Source organism: Engraulis encrasicolus, chromosome 14, assembly GCF_034702125.1.
Source record: "Engraulis encrasicolus isolate BLACKSEA-1 chromosome 14, IST_EnEncr_1.0, whole genome shotgun sequence".
Lineage (NCBI taxonomy): Eukaryota > Metazoa > Chordata > Actinopteri > Clupeiformes > Engraulidae > Engraulis > Engraulis encrasicolus.
In genome coordinates this window covers 1864979-1892529 of record NC_085870.1, presented here as the reverse complement: position 1 = coordinate 1892529, position 27551 = coordinate 1864979, and the positions used below count along the sequence as shown (strand labels likewise).

At 45.5% G+C, this 27551-nt stretch overlaps 1 protein-coding gene across 1 annotated transcript in view; it reads left to right on the top strand.

Moving 5' to 3' along the window:
* The first annotated feature begins 6790 nt into the window (after positions 1-6790).
* Positions 6791-27551, top strand: part of camk1a (calcium/calmodulin-dependent protein kinase Ia) — a 91229-nt gene continuing 70468 nt past the window's right edge. Inside the window, exon 1 of the mRNA XM_063214779.1 lies at positions 6791-6879. Coding sequence (XP_063070849.1) covers positions 6791-6879 — 89 coding nt within the window. The remainder of the gene's footprint in view (positions 6880-27551) is intronic.

Here is a 27551-nt window from a genome sequence, read left to right as displayed (position 1 = left end):
AAGCCTCGGTAGGGTAGGCTACGGGTCATTTGTGCCGCTGCCTTCAGCAACTGCACGCGTGTGGAGAGGTTCAGAGCGGCATCGCGGCAGTATCATGCGGATGCGATAGACTCAAATCGCAGAATTGCGCACTGAAGTGAAGTCCGCCAGACAAGAGCCACCTCCTTTTGGTGGCTTTTTGACGTCAGATATAGAGCTCTAGGTCTAGCCACTGAACAGCAGCTCGGACCGGTGAGCAGCGCAGTGTGGATTATTGCGGAAACGTACACGGACACACAGGAGGCGTCTCCCCCACCACACAGGTAACGGAGAATTTCTTCCAATGTGCTTGATGTCTTATGAAAATTGAAACGCTTTTTTCCCCCAATGTCGTGCAAGAGTTAGGGTAGAATATAACACCATGCGCGTTACCAAGTCACTTGTCAGTAAATCTAGGCAGCGGTTGCAATGTATTCACATTTTCCATGGCACACAGCATTCAGCATTGGGTGTGTATGCTCATAATGTCATGCATATGGATTAGATGCGTTTAGTTTATGGCATTTTTCAGTGAGGATATGCATACCCTTGGCGGATATCTGAACGCATCAGTGTTTGCATTGCACGGTCTTGATGGTATCCGCACGGGTGTTTGTTCAAATGCAATTACCAAGGACGAATGCAGACATACTGGAGCATACTGTAGCATAATCCGCAGAACTATACTCTTATATTTGCTCTCTCTCTCTCTCTCTCTCTCTCTCTCTCTCTCTCTCTCTCTCTCTCTCTCTCTCTCTCTCTCTCTCTCTCTCTCTCTCTCTCTCTCTCTCTCTCTCACACACACACACACACACACACACACACACACACACACACACACACACACACACACACACACACACACACACACACACACCTTGCGTGAGGAATGAATTGCGCTCTGACTGCATGCATTGCCTTCTTGTTAAGCGCATGCCTTCTTCCACAAGAGAAGCCCGTGCGTGCTTCACTGGCCGTAAACGTCATATTAATTGTCTAGCATTGTAGCATTGGACACCACGGATCACTTAATGAAATGAATGGAGATATAATGAAATAATGTGGCGATATTAAAATGAAACAGATAATGATTTAGTAAGAGCTTTGGCTTCCTGTCTAGGATTTATTCGGGGATAGCCACGGGACTGGAGTTTCCTGGGGAACATTTTAGACTGATATGAATAGTCTGTATCATAATGATAAGCAGCATGGGCATTATGGGTGTAGAAATAAGCAATCTCAAAAACTAAATGATGGGGGGAAATTACACAACAAGCACATCATAATGTTGTGTAGGCCTATACTCCCCTCCCTCTCTCTCTCTCTGTCACACACACGCACACGCACACGCACACACACACACACACACACGCGCGCGCGCACGCACGCACACACACACACACACACACACACACACACACACACACACACACACACACAGAGACATTCTCTCTCTGTCTGTCTGTTGCTTTCTCTCTCTCTCTCTCTCTCTCTCTCTCTCTCTCTCTCTCTCTCTCTCTCTCTCTCTCTCGCTCTCTCGTATGCACACACACACGCACGCGCACACACACACACACACACACACACACACACACACACACACACACACACACACACACACACACACACACACACACACACAGCTATACCAGTTCAGATTTGCAGACAAATTGAAGTGAAGGCCAGTATATCTACAGTATGTCAATGATGCCTGATTCTCTAAGATGATGTATGTGGTTCCAGAATCAAAAAATGAGAATGAATTCTCTGACTAAGGCACTCCAAATTAAAATGTCTTTATTAATATGACAGGTCCTACATGGACATATTAAAAACAAGGCCCACGCGTAGCGGCATGAGTGCCTTCTTCAGGGCAGTAACACAAAAGAACAGAGTAGTGCATTTGTTAGGGGTGTAACAAACAAATGCACTAGGACCTGTCATATTAATAAAGACATTTTAATTTGGAGTGCCTTAGTCAGAGAATTCATTCTCATTTTTTGATCCTGGAAGTACTACACCTTGGACTAAAGAGCACCCGAACCCAAGAAGCTAACAAACAATCTGGATAAGAGAACGCCATACTCTACAAACTAGATGATGCATGTGGTGAATGAACACCTCACTTGACTGCACAGTCTCACCCCAAGTAGTCAATATCTGAGTACCTTTGACCAGACTGCAATTTTTGACGTCTTGGGTATTCCTTCCACGTCACATTTTGACTATGTCCTCAAAGGCGCCCCCTTGTGGCAGCATAACGTCATTGAGGTTAGGTTTAGGAATAGGTTTAGGGTTAGGCCACATAGTCAAAATGTGACGTGGAAGGAATACCCAAGACGTCAAAAATTGCAGTCTGGTCCAAGGTTGTCAGAAATTGACTACTTGGGGTGAGACTGCGTTGCACTTGACCACCTTACTCCTTCTGCTCCTCATAGAACATCATCACACCTATTAACACCTTTGCGCAGGGTCTATCGTATAACCTTACTGACACCAAAGTTGTAATGTCTTAGTCTGTTACTTAAGGCTCTCTGTCATGTCATAGAAATGCTGTTATGATGTAGTTAAGAATTTTCAGCAAGTAGTGAATAGGCCCGCCGGCGACCCCATCTGTAGTAAGAGGCTACCACCTTTGTGCAGGGTCTATCGTATAACCTTACTGACACCAAAATTGTAATAACCAGGTCTTAATCTGTTATTTAACCTTAGCGCAGAGTAGGGCTGCAAGGTTATATTAAATCATAATCACGATTATTTTGGTCAAAATCGTAATCACGATTATTAATCACGATTATTGGATTTTGCTGATTTTTTTAAACTTATAGCAAGATGAAATATAACCAAGAATGAATTATATACAGGATGAGCAAAATAAAATGAATTGCAATGATTATGTAAAGGCAATAGCATGAAACTTGGGTGGACAGATTTCTGTCCAGAAACACCAGCTTGTCAGTATGTTCTGGCTTCAAGGACGCCCTCAAAGGTATCAGTATTGCCACGATTGAATCACGATTGAAATAACGACTTCGATTTCACAAATTTATCACAATTTTCGATTATTACGATTAATTGTGCAGCCCTAGCGCAGAGCCTATGTAATAACCTTACTGTCACCAAAACTGTAATGGCTATGTCTTAATCTGTTATACTTAAGGGTCTCGGTACTGTCATAGCAATGTTGTTATGATAGTTGAGTCTTTTTAGCAAATAGTGAATGGGCCCACCGCTTATCCCATCTGCACAAAGACGCTACTTAGACCTTAGTCATGGTGTTGGAAATAAGTTGTGTAAAGCCTAACTGCACTTGGCAGTCCTAATGCAGCAAACTAACGGGGGGATTAATCAAATGTAATGGGTGTGTAGAGGTCATACAGCAGCGTGCCGCGCGGAGTGGAGCAGAGGGTGTCAGCGCCTGAGCGTGCGGCATTAAGCCTGGATGCGCTCCTCCACTCCTGCTGTGTCCTCTGTGGTGTCGTAAAGGAAGCTCTTGTTTATGAGCCTTGATTACAGTCAACAGGGGGGGGGGGGTCACACGTGCCCCCCCCCCAGAGGTACAGGTACACAGTAAAAAGCAGTATTAATTCAACTCTTAGAGAGTACTAGGGCTGTAATGATCACGATCACGCTCACGATTCGGTTCGTATCACGATTTATGTCCTACGATTCGATACACCCCACGATAACATTGTAAAAGAAAATTATGAATAAAAACTATAATTGTTTATAGGTAGAATAGGTTACAAGAGGCTACTTGCAATTTTTTAAAAGTTTAAATATAATAATGATGATTTGAAGCTTGGATGCACTATCACTTCATATCATGTGGTTGTTTTCTGGACTGATGGTAACAAAACTTTGAAAAGGTCTATCATACTGCCTCCTTGTATCACGATACAGTATCGTGACTCTGTGTATCGCAATTTCTCGGTTCGATACAATATCGTTACAGCCCTATATAGAGAGTACTCTGGGACGAAAGAAATTCTATATATTCTATGGTGATATCTCAGGGATGGACTGGCCACCTGGCATAGCGGGCATTTCCCGGTGGGCCCCGCACCCTCGTGGGCCCCTGGCCATCTGGCATAGTGGGCATTTCCCGGTGGGCCCCGCACCCTAGTGGGCCCCTGGCCATCTGGCATAGTGGGCATTTCCCGGTGGGCCCCGCACCCTCGTGGGCCCCTGGCCATCTGGCATAGTGGGCATTTCCCGGTGGGCCCCGCACCCTCGTGGGCCCCTGGCCATCTGGCATAGTGGGCATTTCCCCGGGGGCCCCGCACCCTCATGGGCCCCTATTGGCCATCTGGCATAGCGGCATTTCCCGGTGGGCCCTGCACCCTCGTGGGCCCCTGGCCATCTGGCATAGCGGGCATTTCCCGGTGGGCCCTGCACCCTCATGGGCCCCTGGCCATCTGGCATAGCGGGCATTTCCCGGTGGGCTGCTTTTGAAAATTTCAGGGGAAAAAAAGTGTTTGATAAGAGTTCCTCTCACCATAGGCGTCAAGCACATGGTCTGGTTTTCCTCAATTGAAAAATGAGAAAAGTTCGCACCATGCATAGGTTTCTTTATTACACAGACGCGTTAACCCGCCTCTACCCAGGACGGTTGGAAATGCTCAGTTGATTGGTTCCAGACAAAGTGGGTGGAGTTCCCGTTGTAGCGGGATTGAGCAAGCTCCTGGCCCTACTGTGTGTAGCTGAGCCGAAGGCGTTGCATCACCAGGGTGGAGCCCTGCTAGAGGTTTACATCATGTTTGATAGTGTGGTTCAGAAGGCCGCTTCATGCCTGTTTTCATAGGCGTTAATAACATACAGACTACCTAAAAATCCTAAAAATCTTGGCAATAAAATACACCTTCATCCATTCAAACACATATTGGACTCACCCTGTAAGTATTACAATTTGGGGTGAAATATTGCTCAACCTTATCTGTAAAGTTTTGACCCTGTCTGTCTATTTGTGTTTGTGTTTGTCTGTATGCGGTCAGGGGTCATCTGCAGGGGGCGCAAAACACATACCAAACTAGAAATGCACCCACAGAGTGCAGACCTCCGCCAAGGAAGCTGTTTGATAGAACATTTGACTGTTACAACCTATTTTTTTCCCCAAGTCTTTCTGTCTTCTGTTTGTGGAGTTAGAAACTCAAATTTCAAAATTCGCCCTGTCCCGCAATGGTGAAGGATCTTTTTTTTTAAAATACTGGTCCCGGATAGTGATCTAGATCACCATCAAAATTTAATCACTGTGTAGAGAAAAGGAGAAAAGATGAGTTGCGTCTGTGGGGTAGTAGTATGAAAAAACCTTCAGGTACTCATCGGTATCCAAAAGTTGCAAACTTGTAGTGGAGAGAGAGAAGGTCAGAGGCACACATTGATAGCCGACGCGTTTCGGTCCAAAGCCGACCGAAACGCGTCTGCTATCAATATCCATATCCATGTATCAATAAAGGACTTTTAACACGTACTGCAGAGTGCCTCGGAGCCTCTCTCTCTCCACTAAAAATGTTATCACTTTTCCCTTTTGTAATTTCCAACAACTCAATAAAGTTCAATCGAAACCCGTTAATAACTTTTTGAGTTATCCTGCTGACAGAAAAACAAACAAACAAACAGACAGGCAGACAAAACAACGTAACCGGAAACATAACCTCCTTGCCGGAGGCAATCACACACTTCATCAAATACACACACACACACACATCACTTGCATCTGTCGATGGCCAGGGAGCTACTTTCTCATGTCTGATAATTCTTGTTTTGTCATCTGCTAAACGTATCACATGTACAGTCAAATGAAATGTCACTCTTTGGCGTAACACGATTACAATCTCTGTTTGGCACAACCCTGATATTTACTGCAGACACTAAATCAGATGCCTGTGCAAATGCTATGAACTTCCACACACACTCACTCGCGCACACACACACGCACACACACACACACACACACACACACACACACACACACACACACACACACACACACACACACACACACACACACACACACACACACACACACACACACACACACACACACACACACACACACACACAGAGCTTTCCAAACCACTTGATAGTAACACAGCCCCACTGATAGCATCTTCATTCTCTCTCTAGAAGTCTGTCTGTGCTCAGTGGCGCGTCGCTAGTCGCTACTAGCTTCTGTTTTGTAGCCTCTCCCCTGTTCACTTCACTTCACTCCTTAGCAGGAAACTAAAGGCTGATAGACAGATAGATATACTGTAGAGCGACGATGCTGATGTCCTTCTCTCCCCCGCTTGCAGTTGTTCCGAGGCAGAGCCAGAGGCAGAGGCAGAGGCATTGGCCTACAGGGGCAGCAGCATCATCACCACCATGTTCTCAGATGCTTAAATTCTATTTTTTTTTTTTATGTTTATTTTATTTTTTTATTTTATTATTATTATTATTATTATTATTATCATTTTACCTTATGTTTTATCTTAATGTTTTAAATGTTCTTTGACTCTAACTTATTTCCTTCTTTCTTCCCTGTTTCCTTTCTTTTTGCATTTGTTAATTTTGTGAAGCACATTGAGTTGCACCTGTGTATGAAATGCGCTATACAAATAAACTTGCCTTGCCTTGCCCCTCTTGCAGTTGTTCAGAGCCAGAGCCAGAGCTAGAGGCATTGGCATTGGCCTACAGGGGCAGCATCATCATCAGCATCAGCACCAGCAGCATCAGCAGCATCAGCACCACCAGCATCATCATCAGCATCAGCAGCATCAGCATCACCACCACCATGCCACTGGGAGATGAGGACGGCAACGGCTGGAAGAAGAAGACGGCCGAGATCAAGGAGTTCTATGACTTCAAAGAGGTGCTGGGGACGTAAGTGTTTTCAGACTCTGAGTCATACTATATATATATTTTTTTTTCCTCTCTCACTCTCGCTCTTGCTTTACCCCCTTCCTGTTAAACATAATCTCATATCATCTCTGTTTATAAGCATGTGGGTCAGGATAGACCTTCAGTTATTTTCTCTAAGTCATCCTCAGACGAGCCTTCCATCGTTGCTTCCAATCCTCCCGATTCTCCATACATCTTTTCAATTCACTGGTACTCTGGGTTCCTGCGTCCTTCTTAAGTATGTCCACATATGTTAGTGTGGGGCGTCCTCTTGACCGGCACCCATGCGACGGTTCCCACAGCACCAGTTTGTTGGCTGGCAGTTCTTGGTGCCTTTGGCAGTGTCCTGCAAGTCTCATTCGCCTTACAGCAATTTTCTCGCTCATTACTCCCTCGTACAGAGTTTCGTTGGTTACATATTTGTCATATTATTCTGGGAGCAAATTCCAATGCGGGAGTTCTTTTTTATTATTAAAGATTGTTTTGTGGTCTTTTACAACTTTAATGATGACAGGACAGTATGAGAGGTGGACAGGAAGCGAATGGGGAGAGAGACGGGGAGGGGTCTGCAAATAGAACCCGGGTCGGCCGCATTGCAGACCACTGTCCCACCGTTACGCCACGGCAGGGTCCAATGGGGGAGCTCTAATTAGGAGGTCATATCCAATCGGAATAGCCGCTTGGTCAGGTCTCCTGTTTTCATCGAGGCTCTCTTGATTGGCTGGAAGGTGCACATACAAGTGAAGTGAAAGCGCAAGCTATGAAACTCCAACTCCCATTGTCATTGTGACACAGCACACAAGTGTTCAACGAAATTGCATTCATGTCTCAACCAACCGTGCAATGGGACAGCCCCCAATGGTGCCCGAAAGGGAGCAGTGTGGTGGGACGGTATCATGCTCAAGGTACCTCAGTCAGGGTGAGATACAGGATGGGTGAGATACACGAAACATAAACATGGGAAGATTTTCTGGGCATGGTTTAAAAACACTCTGGTCAATCATTAAAGCAACACTACGTAGTTTTATTTTTTTGCCCTCCCTGCTGTAACCACAGAGAGACAGCCCCCTCCTTACAGTACATGGGGGGCGTCGATTGCAGATTCAGCAGAGTAGTTCTCTGCGTTAGAAGCTGCTAAAGCACTGAATTGATTTTGGAAACACTTTTTTGTTTGTTTTATTTTGGGTGTTTCTACGAGCTGAGCTTGCAACTTGCACAGATCCCTTGCGAGGAAGATGATAAAAGAGATGGTGTCTCATCAGCTGAGGCAGGTAGCAGCCGGGAGGAGACTTCCCTTGGCTTTGGAGAACTTCACACGCTTTTAGAATAGAATATAGAATATATACTTTATTTGTCATGCAAGTATGAAATGTATCTTTCGTCTCACCATAAAAACATAAATGTACATTCACTCCATTAAAAAAACTCACACTCTAAAAAACATAAATACACATAAAAACATTGCACATATCCCCTTCCTCCAGCCACCCCTCCCAGCACACACACCACATACAGTACCAGATCCAGTCCATTGTTTTTGTTACACCAGCCTAGCTTTTCCATTGATTATTAACCATGGAGATTGCGTTGGGTATGAATGAATGCTTGTTTTTCCTTGTAATGTGTGCTCTGTAGCGCCTCCCTGAGGGGAGCAGCTCAAATTCAAATTTTTACCACGGTTAATAGTTATTCATTAAATTACACTTAGCTGACGATAAAAAATTAGAGTGCGTATTGGTGACAGACCTTGGAGCAATGTGGGGTCAGGTGCCATGCTCAAGGGCACTTCAGCCATGGATGGAGGTGTAGGGAGAGGTAAAACCTTTTCTTTTCTTTTGTAATTGTGTGTGTGTGTGCGTGCGCATGCGTGTGTGTGTGTGTGTGTGTGTGTGTGTGTGTGTGTGTGTGTGTGTGTGTGTGTGTGTGTGTGTGTGTGTGTGTGTGTTTGTGTGTGTGTGTGTGTCTGTGTGTGTGTCTAAAACACATGTGGAGAACGTTAGGGGTTGGCTAGATAAGATCTGATGTCCATAGTGTTTATCTGAAAGACAGCTGAAGCTTCTTATCTGTGCCGTTGTGAAGAGTGGGCTGCTGATTGCTGATTGGCTGGACTGGCCATCTGGCATAGCGGGTAATTCCCGGTGGACCCCTACTTCTGCACCCTCGTGGGCCCCTATTTTCAGAAATGTAAAAAAAAAAAAGCCATTTTTTTTTTACATTTCTGAAAATAGGGGCCCACGAGGGTGCGGGGCACACTTGGGAGTCAGTTCTTTGCCGCTAATTATGAGGGGCCCCATTAACCCAATAGTGCCCGGGCCCTATTTTTCCCACACTCCAGCCCTGGCTGATAGAGAGGATGTTAAAGGGACACTGTGTGAGATTTTTAGTTGTTTATTTCCAGAATTTATGCTACCCATTCAATAATGTTACCTTTTTCATGAATACTTACCACCACTATCAAATTCTAAGTATTCATTTTGACTGGAAAAAAATGAATTTTTCATACATTAAAAGGGGGATCTTCTCCATAGTCCGCCATTTTGAATTTCCAAAAATAGCCATTTTTAGCTGTAAAAATGACTCTACTTGGACCATACTAGAAAATATTTGTTTATTACTTCGTAAACTTTCATGTAAATATCAAATTTGGCCATAGCCAAAGTTTCAACGAGCAGCATAGTTGAAGTACCTTTTTTGACCATTTCCTGCACAGTGTCCCTTTAAAGATCATCAAGAGGGGATGATGAAGAGGTGGAAGAGGTGGCAGACGACTACATGAAGGAGTTTTCAGTGTTTTGTGGCTTTTCTTCCGTCCTGTCATTCCAGCATGTCTTCTGTCTTCATTCAAGTAGCCTAATAGGCATGTGTTTGCACACTCACTACACACTTGCTAGTGTGTGTGTGTGTGTGTGTGTGTGTGTGTGTGTGTGTGTGTGTGTGTGTGTGTGTGTGTGTGTGTGTGTGTGTGTGTGTGTTCTCATGAGTGACTACTTACAGTAAACTCATGCACGCTTCTCTTCTATTTTTACCCCTTGTGTGAAATGTTTTATAACATGCCACCATCTCATGTCCTCATTGTATGGCTCTTATCTTCCCAATTCTCCCCTCAGTGCTGAGAATGAGTTGTCTTCGTGGCACTCCACTCTAGGGCTGGGTTTCAAAAGATCGAGTCGCGATTAGAGATGCACCGGATCCTGACTTTTAGGATCCTGCCAGATACCGGATCCACTGCTTAAGATCCTGCCGGATCCGGAACCGTATACCGGATCCTACGAAAGGGTTGAAACACATAGCCTACTCGCACACGTGGGCCCTTTTTATTACTTAGGCTCAAAAAATATTTTTTAGACTCATTGGCTTACTGCCACACTGCCTGCACTTTGCCGCTTCCAAAGTTGTTTCACATGCAGCAATTGGGGTTGTGAAAGACTGACTGAAAAACCTAGGCTAGAGATGCACCAGATCCTGATTTTTAGGTAACTGCCGGATACCGGATCCACTGCTTAAGATCCTGCCGGATCCGGATCGTGTGAAAAACCCCATTATCCTGCCGGATCCGGAACTGGATCTTGGATCCTGTGCATCTCTAATCGCGATCCAATATAGATTCATGTTCGAAAAGTGTGATATCGATTCACAACTTTGTGAGTCGATCTTTTGCAGATGATTATAGGCGTTATTTTCTCAAGCACATCCTGTAGCTCTCTTCCACATTTATGTAGGCTACCATGCTATTTCATGTTTGTGTGGGCATCAAAGGCTGAGATATTTAGGGTTTTTATAGCCGGTCTTAGAATTCTAGGCATAAATGGGTTGAAATGACAACCCAGCAATACCAGAAGATCGATATCGAATCGAATTGGATCGGATTGAGGATCGAATTGGATCGTGACCTGCTGGATCGGAATCGAATCGATCCAGGAAATTTGGATCGATTCCCAGCCCTACTCCACTCTGTCTTGATCAACGGTGCCCGTGCCCGTGCCTTCCTCTGTGATGTGATGTGATGTGCACTCCACTCCACTCCACTCACTGTACGAGAGGATGTGCCCCTGTCCTGTGCTCCCCTCCTGCTCCCCTCCTAAGTGCTCCTACCCCCATGTGCCACCACCCACACCACCATGCCCCCCGCCACCACCATCCCCATCACCATCACCATCCCCCCCACCCCCGCCACCATCACCTGCTCCATAGGGGCTCGCTTGGAGTTCTATTTATACTGCTTTAAATAAGGGAGCGTGTGTGTGTGTGTGTGTGTGTGTGTGTGTGTGTGTGTGTGTGTGTGTGTGTGTGTGTGTGTGTGTGTGTGTGTGTGTGTGTGTGCGTATGTGTGTGCATGTTTAATGTCACATTCCCTCCCTGGCAGGGCTTGTGTGTGTGTGTGTGTGTGTGAGAGAGAGAGAGAGAGAGAGAGAGAGCGAGAGAGAGAGCGAGAGAGAGAGAGCGAGAGAGAGAGAGAGAGAGAGAGAGAGAGAGAGAGTTCATGTGTTTAGGGGGAAGATGCATATAGGCCTGTCTTCTTGTCTTTCTACTGTATGTGTGTACAGTAAGTAAGCCTGTGCATCTGATTTCCTTCCCCTGCTGCTCTTTGTTGTTGCTGTTGTTTTTCCTTGTGGTTCCTTCTACCAGCAGCAGCTCAGTTGCACTCACACACACACCACACGGCATGTTAAATCACACGGCATCATAAATAAGATGCTCACCCCAACCCCGACCCAGACCCAGCCCATGTCACACTGAGAGTGCGTTACAATATGCGACCTTGCCTCCTCCACTCGTGCTTGTGGCCTCGCCCCACCTCCTGGCCCCTCCTCCGTGGAGAAAACGATAAAGTTTCCCAGCTGTCCGCCTAGCCACAACAACTTTTGAGGGACTGTTTTTCTTTCACCATCCCAATTGCAAATGAGAAGAAGGCTTTACAATTGAGCTTTTTGCAGATATTGAAATATAATGCTGTGGTCAGTGATGTCATCATCGCATAATGCAACGCGCTCAGGCTGTCAGGCTGCAGGGAACTGAAGTGGATGGCTGTGGTGGTGGACCACAGCAACAGGGACGCCGACAGGACAGGACAGGACAGGAGGGGACAAATGGGTCGGTTGTCCAGGGCCCCGGGAGACAAGGGCCCCAGAATTGTCTAACTTTTTATTTTTTTTTTAATTATGTTTTTAGGGGCTTTTATGCCTTTATTTGATAGGACAGTCTGAAATTGTGACAGGAAGCGAGTGGGACAGAGAGACGGGGTGGGATCGGGAAATGACCATGGACTTGAACCGGGGTCCCCGTGGGCATGCAAGCCCAAATATGGGGGCGCTTAGTGCGTCTACCCTTTTCTTATCATGTTCAAACAGCAGGCAGCACAAGGACATATAGTATAGGCTAAGCCAGTGTTTCTCAACCAGGGTGCCGGGGCACCCTTGGGTGCCGCAGGCCCCCCTAAGGGGTGCCGCGGAAACGTGGCTGATAAATAAATTATGTAATTTAATACAAATTTGTCTAAATTAATAAAGTATTGCCTTGTCAGTGGAGTCTTTCATCTGCCATTTACACACAATAAAGTAAATTTAGGTTGCCCCAGTAAGCTGCAACTTCGAACGTAGGTTGTGTGACGTCCTCATATGTGTTACTTTTCTAAGCTTTTGTGGTATCCGATGCAATGCCATGTTACGGCTTATTGCTTTGGGGTGCCTTGACAATTTCCAGCAATTGAAAGGGTGCCTCGCCTAAAAAAGGGTTGAGAAACACTGGTCTAAGGCTTCCACAAGCCTACAGTAGTCTAAGTGTGTGAAGCAGTGCCCCACTTGGATTGTTAATGTTTGGTTTATTTTGGTGTGCTTTAGTTATTCAATTTATAAAATTTTATTTTTAAATTCATTAACACTTTCCCCTGCCAATCTGCCACTGCCCCTCTAGCACCCCCCCCCCCCCCATTGTCATATTCGTCATCATTGTTGTATTGTCTTCTTCTTCTTCTTCTTCTTCTTCTTCTTCTTCTTCTTCTTCTTCTCCTTCTTCCGCTTCTTCTTCACAATTACCACCATCATCTTACTTCACCATCTTCATCATCGTCTTCCGCTTCTTCACCATCCTAAATGTCCTCCTCCTCATCAGCTTATTAATTATAATTATTATAATCATCACCATCACCACCACCACCACCTCTACCACCACCACCATCACTACCACCACCATCACCACCACCATCACTACCACCACCACCATCACTACCACCACCACCACTACAACCACCACCATCACTACCACCACCATCACCACCACCATCACCACCACCATCACTACCATCACTACCACCACCACCATCACCACCATCACTACCACCACCATCACCACCACCATCACTACCACCACCATCACCACCACCACCACCACCACCACCACTACCACCACCATCACCACTACCACCACCATCACCACCACCATCACCACCACCACCACCACCACCACCACCACCATCACCATCACCATCACCACCACCACCACCATCACCACCACCATCACCACCACCACCACCACCATCACCACCACCACCACCATCACCACCACCATCACCACCACCACCATCACACCATCATTAAGGGGTTGTAGTAATGACATCTCCATCCCAAAGCCAGAGCCTCTAGTCTGTGCACTCATCCGTCGACATGCAGGCTAGGGAATAAACAGGATTTGGCCAAGCCTCAGTTCACTTGGGCGACCACCCTAGTGTAACCTCGCAAGGGGGAAGACACGGCATGGCATGGCACGGCATGGCACGGCACAGCACGGCAAGGCACAGCACAGACCATGGAGCACAACAACAGCACAGCGCAGCCAGGGTTGATGACCAGCTGGTAGTGTTGTCTGCAGATTATTGTTTTATTGTTGACACACAAAAACAGAAGCATTTGAGGCACATTTTGATTTAATTAAGCATGGACCTCAGTTCATGAGCCCCCTATTTTACACTTTAGTGAAAAAAAAAACCCTCAGTGAAGCGTGCCCCTACCTTTTTGGTCTTTCTTTGTTATCGGCCAAGCACAAGCACAAGCACAAGCACAAGCACAAGCACAACACACGAGCACAAGCACAAGCACAAGCACAGTGTTTTGGTTTCAGGACCTGTTTTGGTTTATTTTAGTCACGACGGTAAGCAATTATAACAAACCCAAAACAGTTGATGCATCATCCAGTTCTAGTCTCGAGGCTATTTTTCATCTGTGAGTGCTCCCCCAAGCTTCTCCGCAAAAATAGAACTGGGTGTTATGAAAAATAAAACACTTAAAACACAGTAAATAAATAAAAAAAATAAACGCTCAAAACAAAATAGCAGAGACACACGTGTTTATTTGCCATTTTAAAGGTGAAGCTGAATAATTGCTGAATGATAAAGAGAGACTGGGCTACTTCTCAGTGACTAGACCCAGGGATGACCAGAGCACACAACATACTATTCGAGGTTTTTTATTTTTTGGTGCACAAAGTGACTGACGTTTCGACGCACCTGCGTCTTTTTCAGGTGCTGAAGAAGACGCAGAAGAAGACGCAGGTGCGTCGAAACGTCAGTCACTTTGTGCACCAAAAAATAAAAAACCTCGAATAGTATGTTGTGTGCTCCGGTCATCCCTGGGTCTAGTCACTGAGAAGTAGCCCAGTCTTTCTTCATTCTACGGTCTGGACTGTGAGCACCACAAGGGCTGAAGCGCAAGACATCCTTCCTTTAATTGCTGTCTGATATCTGATGATGCTGAAGGTTGATGATACAGGATGATGAGGTTTTGGTACCCTGGTTGGACATTAATGGTAGAGTTTGTAATTTATTTTAGTAGGTTCATTTCCAGAATTGATGCTGTCCATTCACAATAGTCTTTCCATTAATATTTATCACAATCATGAATTCGTAAGTATTTATTATGACTTGAAAATATGCACTTTCATGCATGAATATGTGGATCTTCACCATGTCCGACAATTTTAATTAACATTCAAAGTTAGACATCTGACTGCAAAACTTGCTGTACTTTAGTTAGACCAGTAAATATTGTTTTTTTTTTAACTTACTACTACTAGTAAATTTTAATGAAAGGATTTTTGTGTGAACCCTGGGTGATATGATATGGGGTCATTTCTATTGTAATTTCTATATAGGTCAGAGTGGATCCAGCCTGCCAGAGTGCCATCTTAGCAGCGGAGGATTTAGCACGCCTGGCCAGTGTTGCCAGATTGGGCTGGTTCCCACCCAATTGGGCTGCTTAGGATGGTCGTGTGCGGGTAAAAATGGCATTTATCAGAAAAACCCGCCCAATTTTTGCCATAGAAATCAATACAATTGGGCGGGATTTTGTGCTTCTAGTCAGGTTTTGAGCATTTTTTGGGCTGGAAATCATCAGCCTCATCTGGCAACCCTGCACCTGGCCCTTCTTTATGCTATGTTAGCAGTCCTTGGCAGGTGTTTCTTGTTTGTTTACAGTGAGGGAAAGAGTAGCGAAAAAATAATGTGTTTTTTCTTTTTTTGTGTGTGAGCAAAAATTGACAGTCAGGCAGGCACTAGTTACCTGCTGAGGTGTGAACTTCATATTTTTGCCTATTTGACAGAGAGGGGGGGAGAGAGGGGTGGGGTGAATAAAGTGAGTTGGACATCAAGCTTGGGTAGTTCCAACCCCGCTGGGTGCGTGCTCAGCATAAGTGTCCGTAGAGAGGGACCATCCTATAAAACAGTGATTTTCAAGCTATGGGCCGGGGCCCACTGGTGGGCCCTGAAGGTATTCCAAGTGGGCCTTGAAATCATTTTCTACAAATTATTATCATATTTTGGTGTGTGTTGCTATTGATTTATGTGAGCTTTTTTCTGTATTGGGTCAGAGGTGGGCCATGAACATTTGTGACAATTTCGATTGGGCCCCACGTTGGAAAAGGTTGGGAACCCATGCTATAAAAGGCCTACGGCTGTGGGTTAATTGTGTAGTGTTTCTCAACGGGGGCTCTACAGCCCCCCCAGGGGGCATAGGGGAGCCCTAAGGGGACGTTGAGAAGGATATAGCTGAGAGGGGGCGGAGCTTAGTTGCCATTGGGGGACATTCGTTCTTTTTATTGTTAATACTAAGGGGGACGTTGGCTAGCCTGGCTCTCGCGAGACCCCTAGTGCTTCGTGCATCTTCGTTACACTTCGTGAGCTCGCAGGTCAGGTTAGACGTTGGCAGGCTTATGATGAGGTAGAGTAGAGTACTTTTATTAATCCCGAGGGAAATTAAGGTGTGTGACAGCTTACATAAATACACAAATAACAAAGCATACACAAAGACCACATTATTGCACATTGCAATACCAGCAATGAAGCTGTGCATGGATCTTTGAACTTTTGCGCATTATTGCACATTGCTGTAAAGGTAGTTCAAGGTAGTTCTGGAGCTTGTGTCAGAGAGGTGGTGGGTGGGGTGAGGTGTTATTTCCTCTACAGAGAAGAGAATCCAAGAGGTGAAAAGAGCGTTCATTCAAAAAAAGTTGAGTATCACTAGCCAGGCAGTGCCCTCCTAGTGACGCAACACTTTTACGCCTGATTTACATGGGCGCTTCCAAAGCGGTAGAAGCGTGGCTTTCCATTATTTTCCGTTGGGACGCGGCAGCGAGGCGAGAGGTGGTGACGTAGGGAAGCGAGGGTGGCGGGCGGTGGGCGAGCGAGGCGAGAAAGTTGAGCTTGGCTGAAAAATGTAGCGGCACCGCAAAGCGTTAACCAATGGGAGAGCTTTCAACGCCATGACGTCACGTGCGTCACCACCAGCAGTACTGGGATAATTAAAAATGGAGGCTGTTTTGATTTCGGTGGTGTCAAATCTGCCGGTCGTTTTTCACAGATGGTTTTAAAATAAATGACACTTGGGTTAAGGTGACCAATATATTCGCTCCTGTTTCATCATTTTTATTTGTACATACAGTGTTTGTGATTGAAGAGAGATGGTTGTTTGACCACAGCATTTGCTAAGCTAAGCTAATTTGACCGGGAAACGATGCTACGTCACCACGCGAGGCGAGCGAGCAGGTTGAGAGCGGGTGGAATTTAAGTACATGTATCACAGCCGTTAGCGTTGCAACTAGTCAGGTCAAGAGCAATGTAAGTAGCCTACTTTCAGAGTTCCCAAAAATATGGAAGCTCCTCCCACTTTGTCTGTAAGCAAACAACCATAAACAAACCAATGGAGGCAGGCGGGTCAACCATGCTGTTTGGGAAATGTGAATTGTTACGCTCTTGGTCAGACGAAGTCTCGAAAAGATTTGAACATCAATGATAATCAGGCTAGAGAATCACTGCCCAAGAGTCATCCCAAAGACTTTTCTTTGATCTAGGTTTGTTTCTTGAGGTAAAAAATGGGTAAGCGGTTAGGGCGTCATACTTGTATCCCAAAGGTTGCCAGTGGCAACTCCTGACCCATCAGGTTGCTGTGGGGAGAAATGAACCCAGTTCTCTCCCCCATCCTCTTCCATGACTGAGGTACCCTGAGCATGGTATCGTCCAACCACCGCGCTTCTCCCTTGGGTCGCCATTGGGGGCTGCCCCCTTGCACGAGTGAGCCGTAGATCAGTGATTTTCAACTTATGGGCCGGGGCCCACTGGTAGGCCGAGACGGTATTCCAAGTGGGCCTTGAAATCATTTTCCAAAAACAATACTCATATTTTGGTGTGTGCTGCTATTGATTTATTTGAGTTTTATTCTTTATTGGGTCAGAAGTGGGCCCTGAACATTTGTGACAATTTTGCGTGGGCCCCACATTGGAAAAGGTTGGGAACCCCTGGCCTAGATGCAATTTCATTGTGTGCAGAGCACTGTGTGCTGTGGAGTGCTGTGTCACAATGACAATAGGAGTTGGACTGTCCCCTGTGGCTTTCGCTTCACCTCACGAAATGAGGGTTCAGCTTCATCCTCCTGGCCAGGCTCTTGTCTGCAGTTGGTTTGTGTAGCAGAGTAGAGTTGCTACTAGTGGTGTCAACAATGATCGAATCGCTATCTCCCGAATCGTGATCGAATCGGATCGTGAGGGCAGTGCCGATCCACACCACTAGTTGCTACACCTGCATTCAAATCAAGGATACCAAACCAGGGCTCTGGCCACTATCAAGAGCCCGGCTAGTTGGCGCCAGGATAAGAATAGTGAACCCACAAAGCTAGCCATGGTCATACTGTCATGTCCTGGTGCACTGAAAAATCACATTTGGGATGTTTCTGTACAGCAGTCTGAGTGCATTGTTGGTGTGGAGGAAATTTCCCTCCTTTTGGGATTTAGTGGATTTAGTGGTAGTCACAAACATCTCCAAATCTGTGACTGTGTTGTGCTTTGTGTACGCCATGAACATCCATAAGTTGGCCCTGCCGTGGCTATCCGGTAGGGCAGCGGTTCCCAAACTTTTTCTTCAGGGACCCATGTTTTTACTATTGTAAGCTTTGGTGACCCAGCGCCCGCATGAGAGGAAGTCACTTGATACGCTCTGTCTCCTCCGAGAACTCATTTTAGTCATCATTTTATTCCTCAATTCGTCTTTGTTCAAAAACAGAATAAATGTTTAATGCACTTAAACTTTGTTGCTTCTATGCATTTGTCATTTATTCAACATGGGCTACATATGGTATTAAAATGAAACCCCTTAAAACTCAAGAGGGCTTCGCGACCCCCCGTGGATCTTTGGCGACCCATAGGTTGGGTCCCGACCCATAGGTTGGGAACCACTGCGGTAGGGCACTCGTCTGCCATGCAGCTGACCCGGCTTCAATTCCCGGCACGGGTCCTTTGCCGAACACCCCTCCCCGTCTCTCTCCCCATTCGCTTCCTGTCTACTTCTCGTCCTGTCCTTTCCATAATAAAGAGCAAAAAATATCTTAAAGAAAATTCATAAATTGCCTCACACAAGAAATCCCTACGAACCCACAAAATACCCATATACTGTACTGTACATGTGTGTTAGGCTATTTCTAATCCAACATTTTGTCAACTGCTCAGGGATACCTGGGGGTATTGCTTCTTTAATCATGCGAGTTGAGCCCAAACCTTTGCTCTTTGTTGGCCCTCTTTCCAAATGCATCGTGGGTAGACAGACAGAGAGGCTCCCCGTGAGCTTAATCCGGCTGTATGAGTTGAGGGAAAGCGCCTTACTCTCTCCTAAAGTAGATTACCCAATTGGTTTAGGCTGTGAATTCAGTCAATTGAGTCAATTGATTTATTCTTTTTAGGAGATTGCATTTTTCCCCCACCTGCTAATCCCAAGCGGTTATTTCATCTGCAGTGAGAGGTGTGTGTACAGGACAGCTTGGTTGTCTCTAGAAGAGATTTTTTGGGGCTGAACTGTGTGGGGGTATGCGGCAGGATTATATGCGGAGGCTTTCTACTGTTTGCTGAGACTGTGACTGACTGGGAAGTGAATAAACAGCACTGTTTACATTTACGATGTCTGAGATTGTGATGTGTACATACTTTGGGAATTGAGGTGGATTTAGAATGTGTGAGTACTGTGATGTGTTTAGATTTAGTATTTTCAAGGGAATCGTCTGGATGTTGTTTTATGTTTTACATAATAGAGATGCTGAGATTCAAAAGCTGTAGAGTTTGTCTTTTTACAAGTAATTAGAAATAGGTTTAAGCAAACCTCATAGCTAGGCATTTTTGAGTAGTGCAAACTGGAGGACATAGATTTGCTTTGTGTTTTGAATTCAATCATAGTGTACTGTGTTCCTGGAAAAGGCATTTTCAATATTCAATATGTGAAATAAAGGGTTCTGCATGTCATGATGCAGACAAAAGCCAGTGCTGTTAATCTTGTTACAAACAATGTTCACATTTTGTCAGTGCAACATGAGTGTGGTGATGGGACACACAGCATTTAGCCTGTGCCTTGACTTCAGCTTCATGTGCTGTTCTATCCCTCCTGCCCATGCATACTCATGTCCCAGGAAACCTTTTATGTGCAATAACTTTCAGGCATCATGTTAGGAGTAAATATTGAGGCTTGCTGCACACAACCCAGCCACTGGTCACGCAGTGTGACCCCATGTATACATGATGAGTGTGATGTTTTCTTTTGTCATTTGCTTAGGTTAGGTCGGGTGATTGCGTTCCAGGTTACCATGGTTGTATGTACACAGAGGAGTTACCGTAAATGAGTTCTGTAGCCTCTGTGGAGATGCTGCTGTATATTTTAGGGGCCTCCCTGATGTATGTAGACAGGGCCGGATTAAGGCACAGGCTAGATATGGCTGCAGCCTAGGGGCCCCCAGCTGTCAGGGGGGCCCTGATTGGCCAAAAGTTAAAAATTGCAGAATTGTGACAAGACACAATATTGAAAAAAACATCTGTTGTGTTGAATACAATTGGTAGACATGTTATCCTTAATTCCTAATTCATAATTATGACACCATGGAAGATTAGCCTTCCGGGGGGCCCCACAGCAACCTGTAGCCTAGGGGCCCCAGTTCATCTTAATCCGGCCCTGATGTATGTAGAGTTTACGCCTTCTCTCTGCTGCGCCAAAGTTTCCAAACACAGAAGTCTGCCAGGGGATTTGGGAGGAGTGCAGCAAAATTGGATGCTGTTTCGTTTAGAAAGAGGAAGAAGGATGTGGGGAGGGGAGGAGAGGAGAGGAGAGGAGAGGAGCGGAGCGGAGAGGAGAGCAGAGGAGAGGAGAGGAGAGGAGAGGAGAGGAGAAGAGAGAGGAGAGGAGAGGAGAGGAGAGGAGGGGAGGGGAGGAGAGTGGAGGAGAGGAGGGGAGAGGAGAGGAGAGACGAGGAGAGGAGAGGAGAGGAGGGAAGAGGAAAGGAGAGGAGATGAGAGGAGAGGAGGGAAGAGGAAAGAAGAGGGGAGAAGAGAGGAGTAGAGGAGAGGAGAGGAGGAGGAGAGGAAAGGAGAGGAGAGGGGAGGGGAGGAGAGGAGAGGAGAGGAGTGGAGAGCAGAGGGGAGAGGAGAGGAGGAGAGGAGAGGAGAGACGAGGAGAGGAGAGGAGAGGAGAGGAGAGGAGAGGAGGGAAGAGGAGAGGAGAGGAGATGAGAGGAGAGGAGGGAAGAGGAGATGAGAGGAGAGGAGAGGAGAGGAGAGGAGAGGAGAGGAGAGGAGAGGAGAGGAGGGGAGAAGAGGAGAGGAGGAAGAGAGGAAAGGAGAGGAGAGGAGAGGAGAGCAGAGGGGAGAGGAGAGGAGGAGAGGAGAGGAGAGACGAGGAGAGGAGAGGAGGAGAGGAGGAGAGGAGAGGAGAGGAGGAGAGGAGCGGAGAGGAGAGGAGAGGAGAGGAGAGGAGAGAAGAGAGGAGAGGAGAGGAGAGGAGAGGAGAGGAGAGGAGGAGAGGAGAGGAGAGGAGAGGAGGAGAGGAGAGGAGAGGAGAGAGAGGAGGAGAGGAGGAAGAGAGGAGAGGAGAGGAGAGGAGAGGAGAGGAGGAGAGGAGAGGAGAGGAGAGGAGAGGAGAGGAGAGGAGAGGAGAGGAGAGGAGAGGAGAGGAGGAATTGTTGGTGTGCACCAATTATTCAGTCTGTACTGTGTTGTGAGTCTCTGCATGAATAAGCATGTGATGCTGGGCCAGGCTAGGCTAGGCTAGGCCATATTTGAGGAGCTGTAATTAATGCTTGTTTTGGCTCTTTATTTACTGCTGAACGAGTCTAATGGCCTCTGTCCATCTTCTTAACCCAAAACTGAAGGACATGATTCTCCTAATAATTCAATGACTGTGTCAAAAAGGGGGCCGATGACTTGACAACAAACTAATCAACATAATTTACTGTGTAATTCCTTTGCCCAAAGCTTGTCCAAGTGTGTATGTCAGCATGCCAAGTCCAATAGATCACCATGGCTCTTGTATTAGACTGTGCGTACTACGCTCTCCACTGATTATACAGCACAGTGATTTTCACCCTATGGGCCGGGGCCCACTGGTGGGCCTGAAGGTATTCCAAGTGTACCTTGAAATAATTTTCTGCAAATTATTATCATATTGTGGTGTGTGATGCTATTGATTTATTTGAGTTTTATTCTTTATTGGGTCAGAAGTGGGCCCTGAACATTTGTGACAATTTCGAGTGGGCCCCACGTTGGAAAAGGTTGGGAACCCCTGATATAGCATGTATTTGCATCATACCCCATTCCCTTAGTTTTGCACCTTAGACTTTGACACTTCGATACACATTAGCATCTCTGCATCTTTAAGGTATTGGCAATGACAAGACGAGACAAATCAATGCTCGTCATGAATTTTAAAAATATATAATATTTAATAAAAGTGTACCTTGACTTTGACTTGGAGGCGAGTGCCTTAAAGGGATAGCTAGATGCAACCCTTCTACCATACCTGGAGAAAAGACTTGGAGCCCTCACTCTTTTTTTGTGCCCGGCACAACTCATTGTTTGACCTCTGCATTGGCCGCATGTTGGCTCACCCAATAGACCACAGGAGCAACAGGCAAGACAGTCTGGTGGTGTTGATCGGCATTGCCCTCACGATCCGATTCGATCACGATTCGGGAGGTAGCAATTCGATTCGATTCGATTCTATGCGTTCCGATCCGATCCGATTCAATTCTACAATGCATTGCAATGCATTACATTTCTACTGAAAGCAAAGCAAATGTTTAATTAGTCATGATGAGGCAATACAAGTAGATACTGAGCAACAATTTATTGGCTGTTTTCTGTTTCAGTCTGTATCAGTCTGTATCAGTCTTGCAATGTTGCAGTGCTTTTATTTAATTTAACATTCATTTGCTCCCGAAATATCCATGGAAGTAATTGAAACTTTAAAAAATTGCCGGATCGATTCTGGAACTTGCCGGATCGATTCTGGATCGTCCATGCCCCGCAATGGATTGCATTGCCGAATCGATCACTGTTGACACCACTACAAGACACCCTGTTTAATTCACCGCAGTGTTTCCCCCAAAACAATTTAAGTCAAGGTGGGACGGTTAGCCAGTGTCAGACTTTGGTCACTGGAAAAGTACGGATTTTATATGAATTTCTCAAACTACATATTTTATGGAACACAAATTTGGAAATTATACAAAGTATTTGCAATACAAAGTCAACATTTTGTACACCTAGCCTACCACTTTGATCAGGGGGCGTAGTGAAGGGTGTAGGTTGTTGTTGCCATGGTGACCAACGTAACTATGGGGTGCTGCTGGGCACCCTGTGAGTGTGTTACAATATGCGACCTTGCCTCCTCCACTTGCCTCCCCCACTTGTGCTTGTCTCCTCGTACCAGGAAGTAATATGTCATGATGACATCACTGACAACAGCATTATGTTTCAATATCTTTCTCATTTGCAAATTGGGATGGTGAATGAAAAACAGTCCCTGAAAAGTCGTTGTGGCTAGGCTGACAGCTGGGAATCTTTATCGTTTTCTCCACAGAGTAGGGGCCAGGAGGTGGGACGAGGAGACAAGCACAAGTGGAGGAGGCAAGGTCGCATATTGGAACGCACCCTGTATATTGAACTTGTCAATGCCTCAGGCTTACGAAAATCTACCATGGTTTCTATGTAGTAACCCTGGTTCTAACATGGTATGTCATGGTTACTCTAAGTTCTCGGAACCAACCATAGTATTACTATGGCTTATCCATGTTTTTTTTTTGGTTAACCATGAAAACAGTGGTTCCTGACTATGGTTTAACCATTGTTTTACTATGAAAACTAACCAACTAACCAACAGTATGGTTGGTGACCAGGGCTCTAAATTAACACACGCCAACACGCCAAACAGGGGTGAAAATTCATTTTGGCTAGTAGAAAAAAATACCTACCCGCCAATTTGGCTAGTAGTTCCCGAGTACAGTAAATTATGAACGGTAAACCGCTGCTCTGACGAACGTTAGACGGCGAGATTTCCTACATTACCCATGGACACTAGCGTCACGACGTAGCCTCCCACAGTGGGCTTTCCAGTGCAGCGAGCGGCAACTCCATGCTGTTGCGCGCGCCAGGATTGAAAACATTCTGTCAACTAAGCTGCGCTCACACTATTCTGACAGGCAGCTCTCCTCCTATGCTCTCGTCGCTTTCGCTACAACCTTTTTAACGTCACTACTGCTATATGAACATTGCTGTAACAGGCTGCATTTTTGAAGCAGCGAGGCCCTGGCCGTTTCAATAACAGGAGTTACGCAGATTATGCATAGAGCTACTTCTGTTCTGTAGACTTATGTTTTGTGCGAGTGATGAGAATGTGGCGGGGCTTAGCGCAAGGTTCTGTGCGTTGGTGTAACCGTAATAATAGTGACGTTAAAAAATGAGTGGCTGTGGAACGAAATAGCGACAAGGGCAGAGGAGGAGAGCTGACTGTCAGAGTAGTGTGACCGTAGCTGTCAGTTCAGTTGTCTTCTGAAATGTTCCGAGTCCTGGCGCAACTAAGTTGGAAAGCCCACGCCATCGGAAAGGGAAAAAAGCAACCAACGACGAAGCTGTCGAAGTAACAACGGAAGCGAATATTCCCGAGATAATATTTACTTTCAGTTAAACTAGGCTTCTTGTCATTTTGTTGCGCATGGTAGAGAAGAGCTCCTCCTCTCTCCTCTCATCTCTTCTCCTTCCTTGGGGTGTGCGTAGGCCTATGTGAGGTTTTGTAGTGTTAAGCTGTGTGCTTGGTTACTGTAGGCCTATGTTAAAGGTCTGTTATGTGAGTGGCTTGTGTGATGTGATTCAGCTGTTTTCAGAGGAATTGAACAAAAACTAATCAAATTGATTATGCCTAAGTAATGAAAGTAAAAAATAAAGCAGAAGTTAAAAAAAATGAAAAAAATATATAGCCTGTAATATGCTTATTATGTAGGCATATAGTAGCTTATGCAGGCCTATGGTGTATCTGTGTTGTAGAAATAGTTGAACAAAATGACCATAATTTAAAAAAAAAAAAAAAACTAGCCTAAAGCATAGTTTATTTTGGCGAGAGAATAAAATGGCTTGTTGAACTTCTGTTTGGCTGGTAAGAAAAAATGTCCACTAGCCAAATTGGCTGGTGGTGGAAAAAGTTAATTTAGAGCCCTGTTGGTGACTATGGTTTAACCATAGCTAACAAACAGGGGGATACAGAGGGAGAGAAGTAGAAAGAGAGGACAGGAGAAGAAGGGAGGTAGAAAAAATGTGGAGGTAGAGAGTAAGAAGAGGAGGAGGAAAAAGAGGAGGAGGAGGAGAAGAAGGATGTTCCCTAACCAGAAGTAATGACTGAAGTGTCTTTGAGCAAGATACCTAAGCCCACAATGCTTCTGTGACTGTAACCAATACCCTGTACGTAAATAATTGTAAGTGGCGATTCATAAAAGCGTCAGCTAAATGTAATGCAATGTAATATAATGTAATGCAATGTAATAGTATAATGTAATGTAATGTAATAGGTAAGGGTTACGGCGAGAAGGTCGCTACCGTGGAATAGCAGCACGACAGAGAGAATCTTTAGACCCCGACGCGGAGCGGAGGGGTCTTGTTCTCTCTGAAGTGCTGCTATTCCACAAAGCGATCGACTCGCCGAACGTTAACCCGCTTATTATATGAAAATACTTAAATGATTCACACATGGCGGGGACATTTCTTTATTTAATGTTAAGTTTATTATAATTTTTCATGTCAAAAGATTGTTGTTGCGCAAAACAAAACAGTGTCGTTGTGGAACACCGCTAGGCAACAGGTAGCCTAGACAACAGGTGTTGTCTATCACAGCAGCTGATTAGAGTCTTGTTGAAAAGTCGCTTTAGCAGTGAAAAGTCTTGTTGCCATTGACAGCGGTCTGATATAGACCAACCCGTCCGTTATCTCAAATATCAGACGTGCGAACGTTGGGGAGCCCCATTGAAATGAATGGAGCATTCAACCGATGACGTCACACCATATAATAGTATAATGTAATGTAATGTAATATAATGTAATGCAATGTAATAGTATAGTGTAATGTAATGTAATATAATGTAATGCAATGTAATAGTATAGTGTAATGTAATATAATGGAATGCAATGTAATAGTATAATGTAATGCAATGTAATGGTATAATGTAATGCAATGTAATGGTATAATGTAATGCAATGTCACTTTAATTTGTGGATGAGGAGGATGCAAAAGAAGCAGCAGGAGTAAGACAATGGGCAGAGAGCAGGATGAGGATGGAAAAGAGGAAAAGGAAAAGAGGGAGGAATAAGATGGGAAAGAAGAGGAGGAATAGAAGGGATTTCAGAGAGAGAAGAGAAGACAAGAGAAGAGAAAAGAAGAGAAGAGAAGAGAAGAGGAGGAATAGAAGGGATATCAGAGAAGACAAGAGAAGACAAGAGAAGAGAAAAGAAGAGAAGAGAAGAGAAGAGGAGGAATAGAAGGGAAAAGAGGAAAAGGAAAAGAGGGAGGAATAAGATGGGAAAGAAGAGGAGGAATAGAAGGGATTTCAGAGAGAGAAGAGAAGAGAAGAGGAGGAATAGAAGGGATTTCAGAGAGAGAAGAGAAAAGAAGAGAAGAGAAGAGAAGAGGAGGAATAGAAGGGATATCAGAGAAGACAAGAGAGGAGGAGGATGCCACAGGGAGAGAGGCTGCTTGGGGTGTGATATGAGGGGGGTGTGAGGCTGTCGTGTGCAGTGTGCCAGACCTGGTACCACGCACTGATGAAGGCTTGATAGCCGAAACGCGTTTGCTTTTTGGACATGGTGGTAATATAAATAAATAATGAGACGAAGTTTGTGAGTGCGGATTTTTCTTGATTTTATTGCGCACCCAAAGACTTTCGTTTTTCCAAGAAGTTGAGCGTGTCCTTTGCCAAAACAGTGTGCCAGACCTGCCTGGCATGGCAAAAGGCTTACAGCGGTAGAGCAGTTGGCATGATGTGCCAGGTTGGCATTATACGCCAGGCAGGGATGGAATAAGATGGCCCGGGGTCCCTAGGCTACAGGTTGCTGTGGGGCCCCCCAGAAGGCAAATTTCACGAAAATGTACGTAGACAGGGTCATAATCAAGAGCTAGAAATTCAGGATAACGTGTCTGCCAACTGTTCTCAACATGGTGGATCAATTTTTCAAGATTGTATCTCATTCCAATTTTGTAATTTTTCACTTTTGGGCAATCAGGGGTCCCCTGGCAGGTGGGGGCCCCTAGGCCTGATGAAGATCCAGCATGATCGAAACGTTGCTTTCTAAATAATAAAGTTTATTTTTGGAGCTGATCGGCAGTGTGCAGACCTACCTTTTTCATCAGTCTGACTTTTTTGTCTGGCACCTGCAACAAGTGTTTTTGGATGTGCCCTACCCAAAACTACTGGCCCCTAGGCCCCTAGGCCAGTGCTTCCCAACGTTTTTTGTCTTGCGTACCCCCTTAGCAACTTTTTCATATGATGAGTACCCCCTCGTCCTCATTCAGACTCTGTTCCTCTATCCCAATGTGACTACACTCAATATATATGTTATTATTACCTTTTTCCGCGTACCCCCTGCAGTGTGCTCGCGTACCCCTAGTGCTACACGTACCCCTGGTTGGGAAACACTGGCCTAGGCCACAGCCATATCCAGCCTGTGCATTAATCCAGCTCTGGCGCCAGGTTGGCACCGTGCTGGGGGTGGCAGCGATTAGCACAGTGTGCCAACCTGCCTGGGTGAAGGGGGCGGTAGGTGACAGCAGTTTGACGCTGATTGACATGCGTTTGACGCTGGTTGACATGCGGGTGACAGTCGGCTGT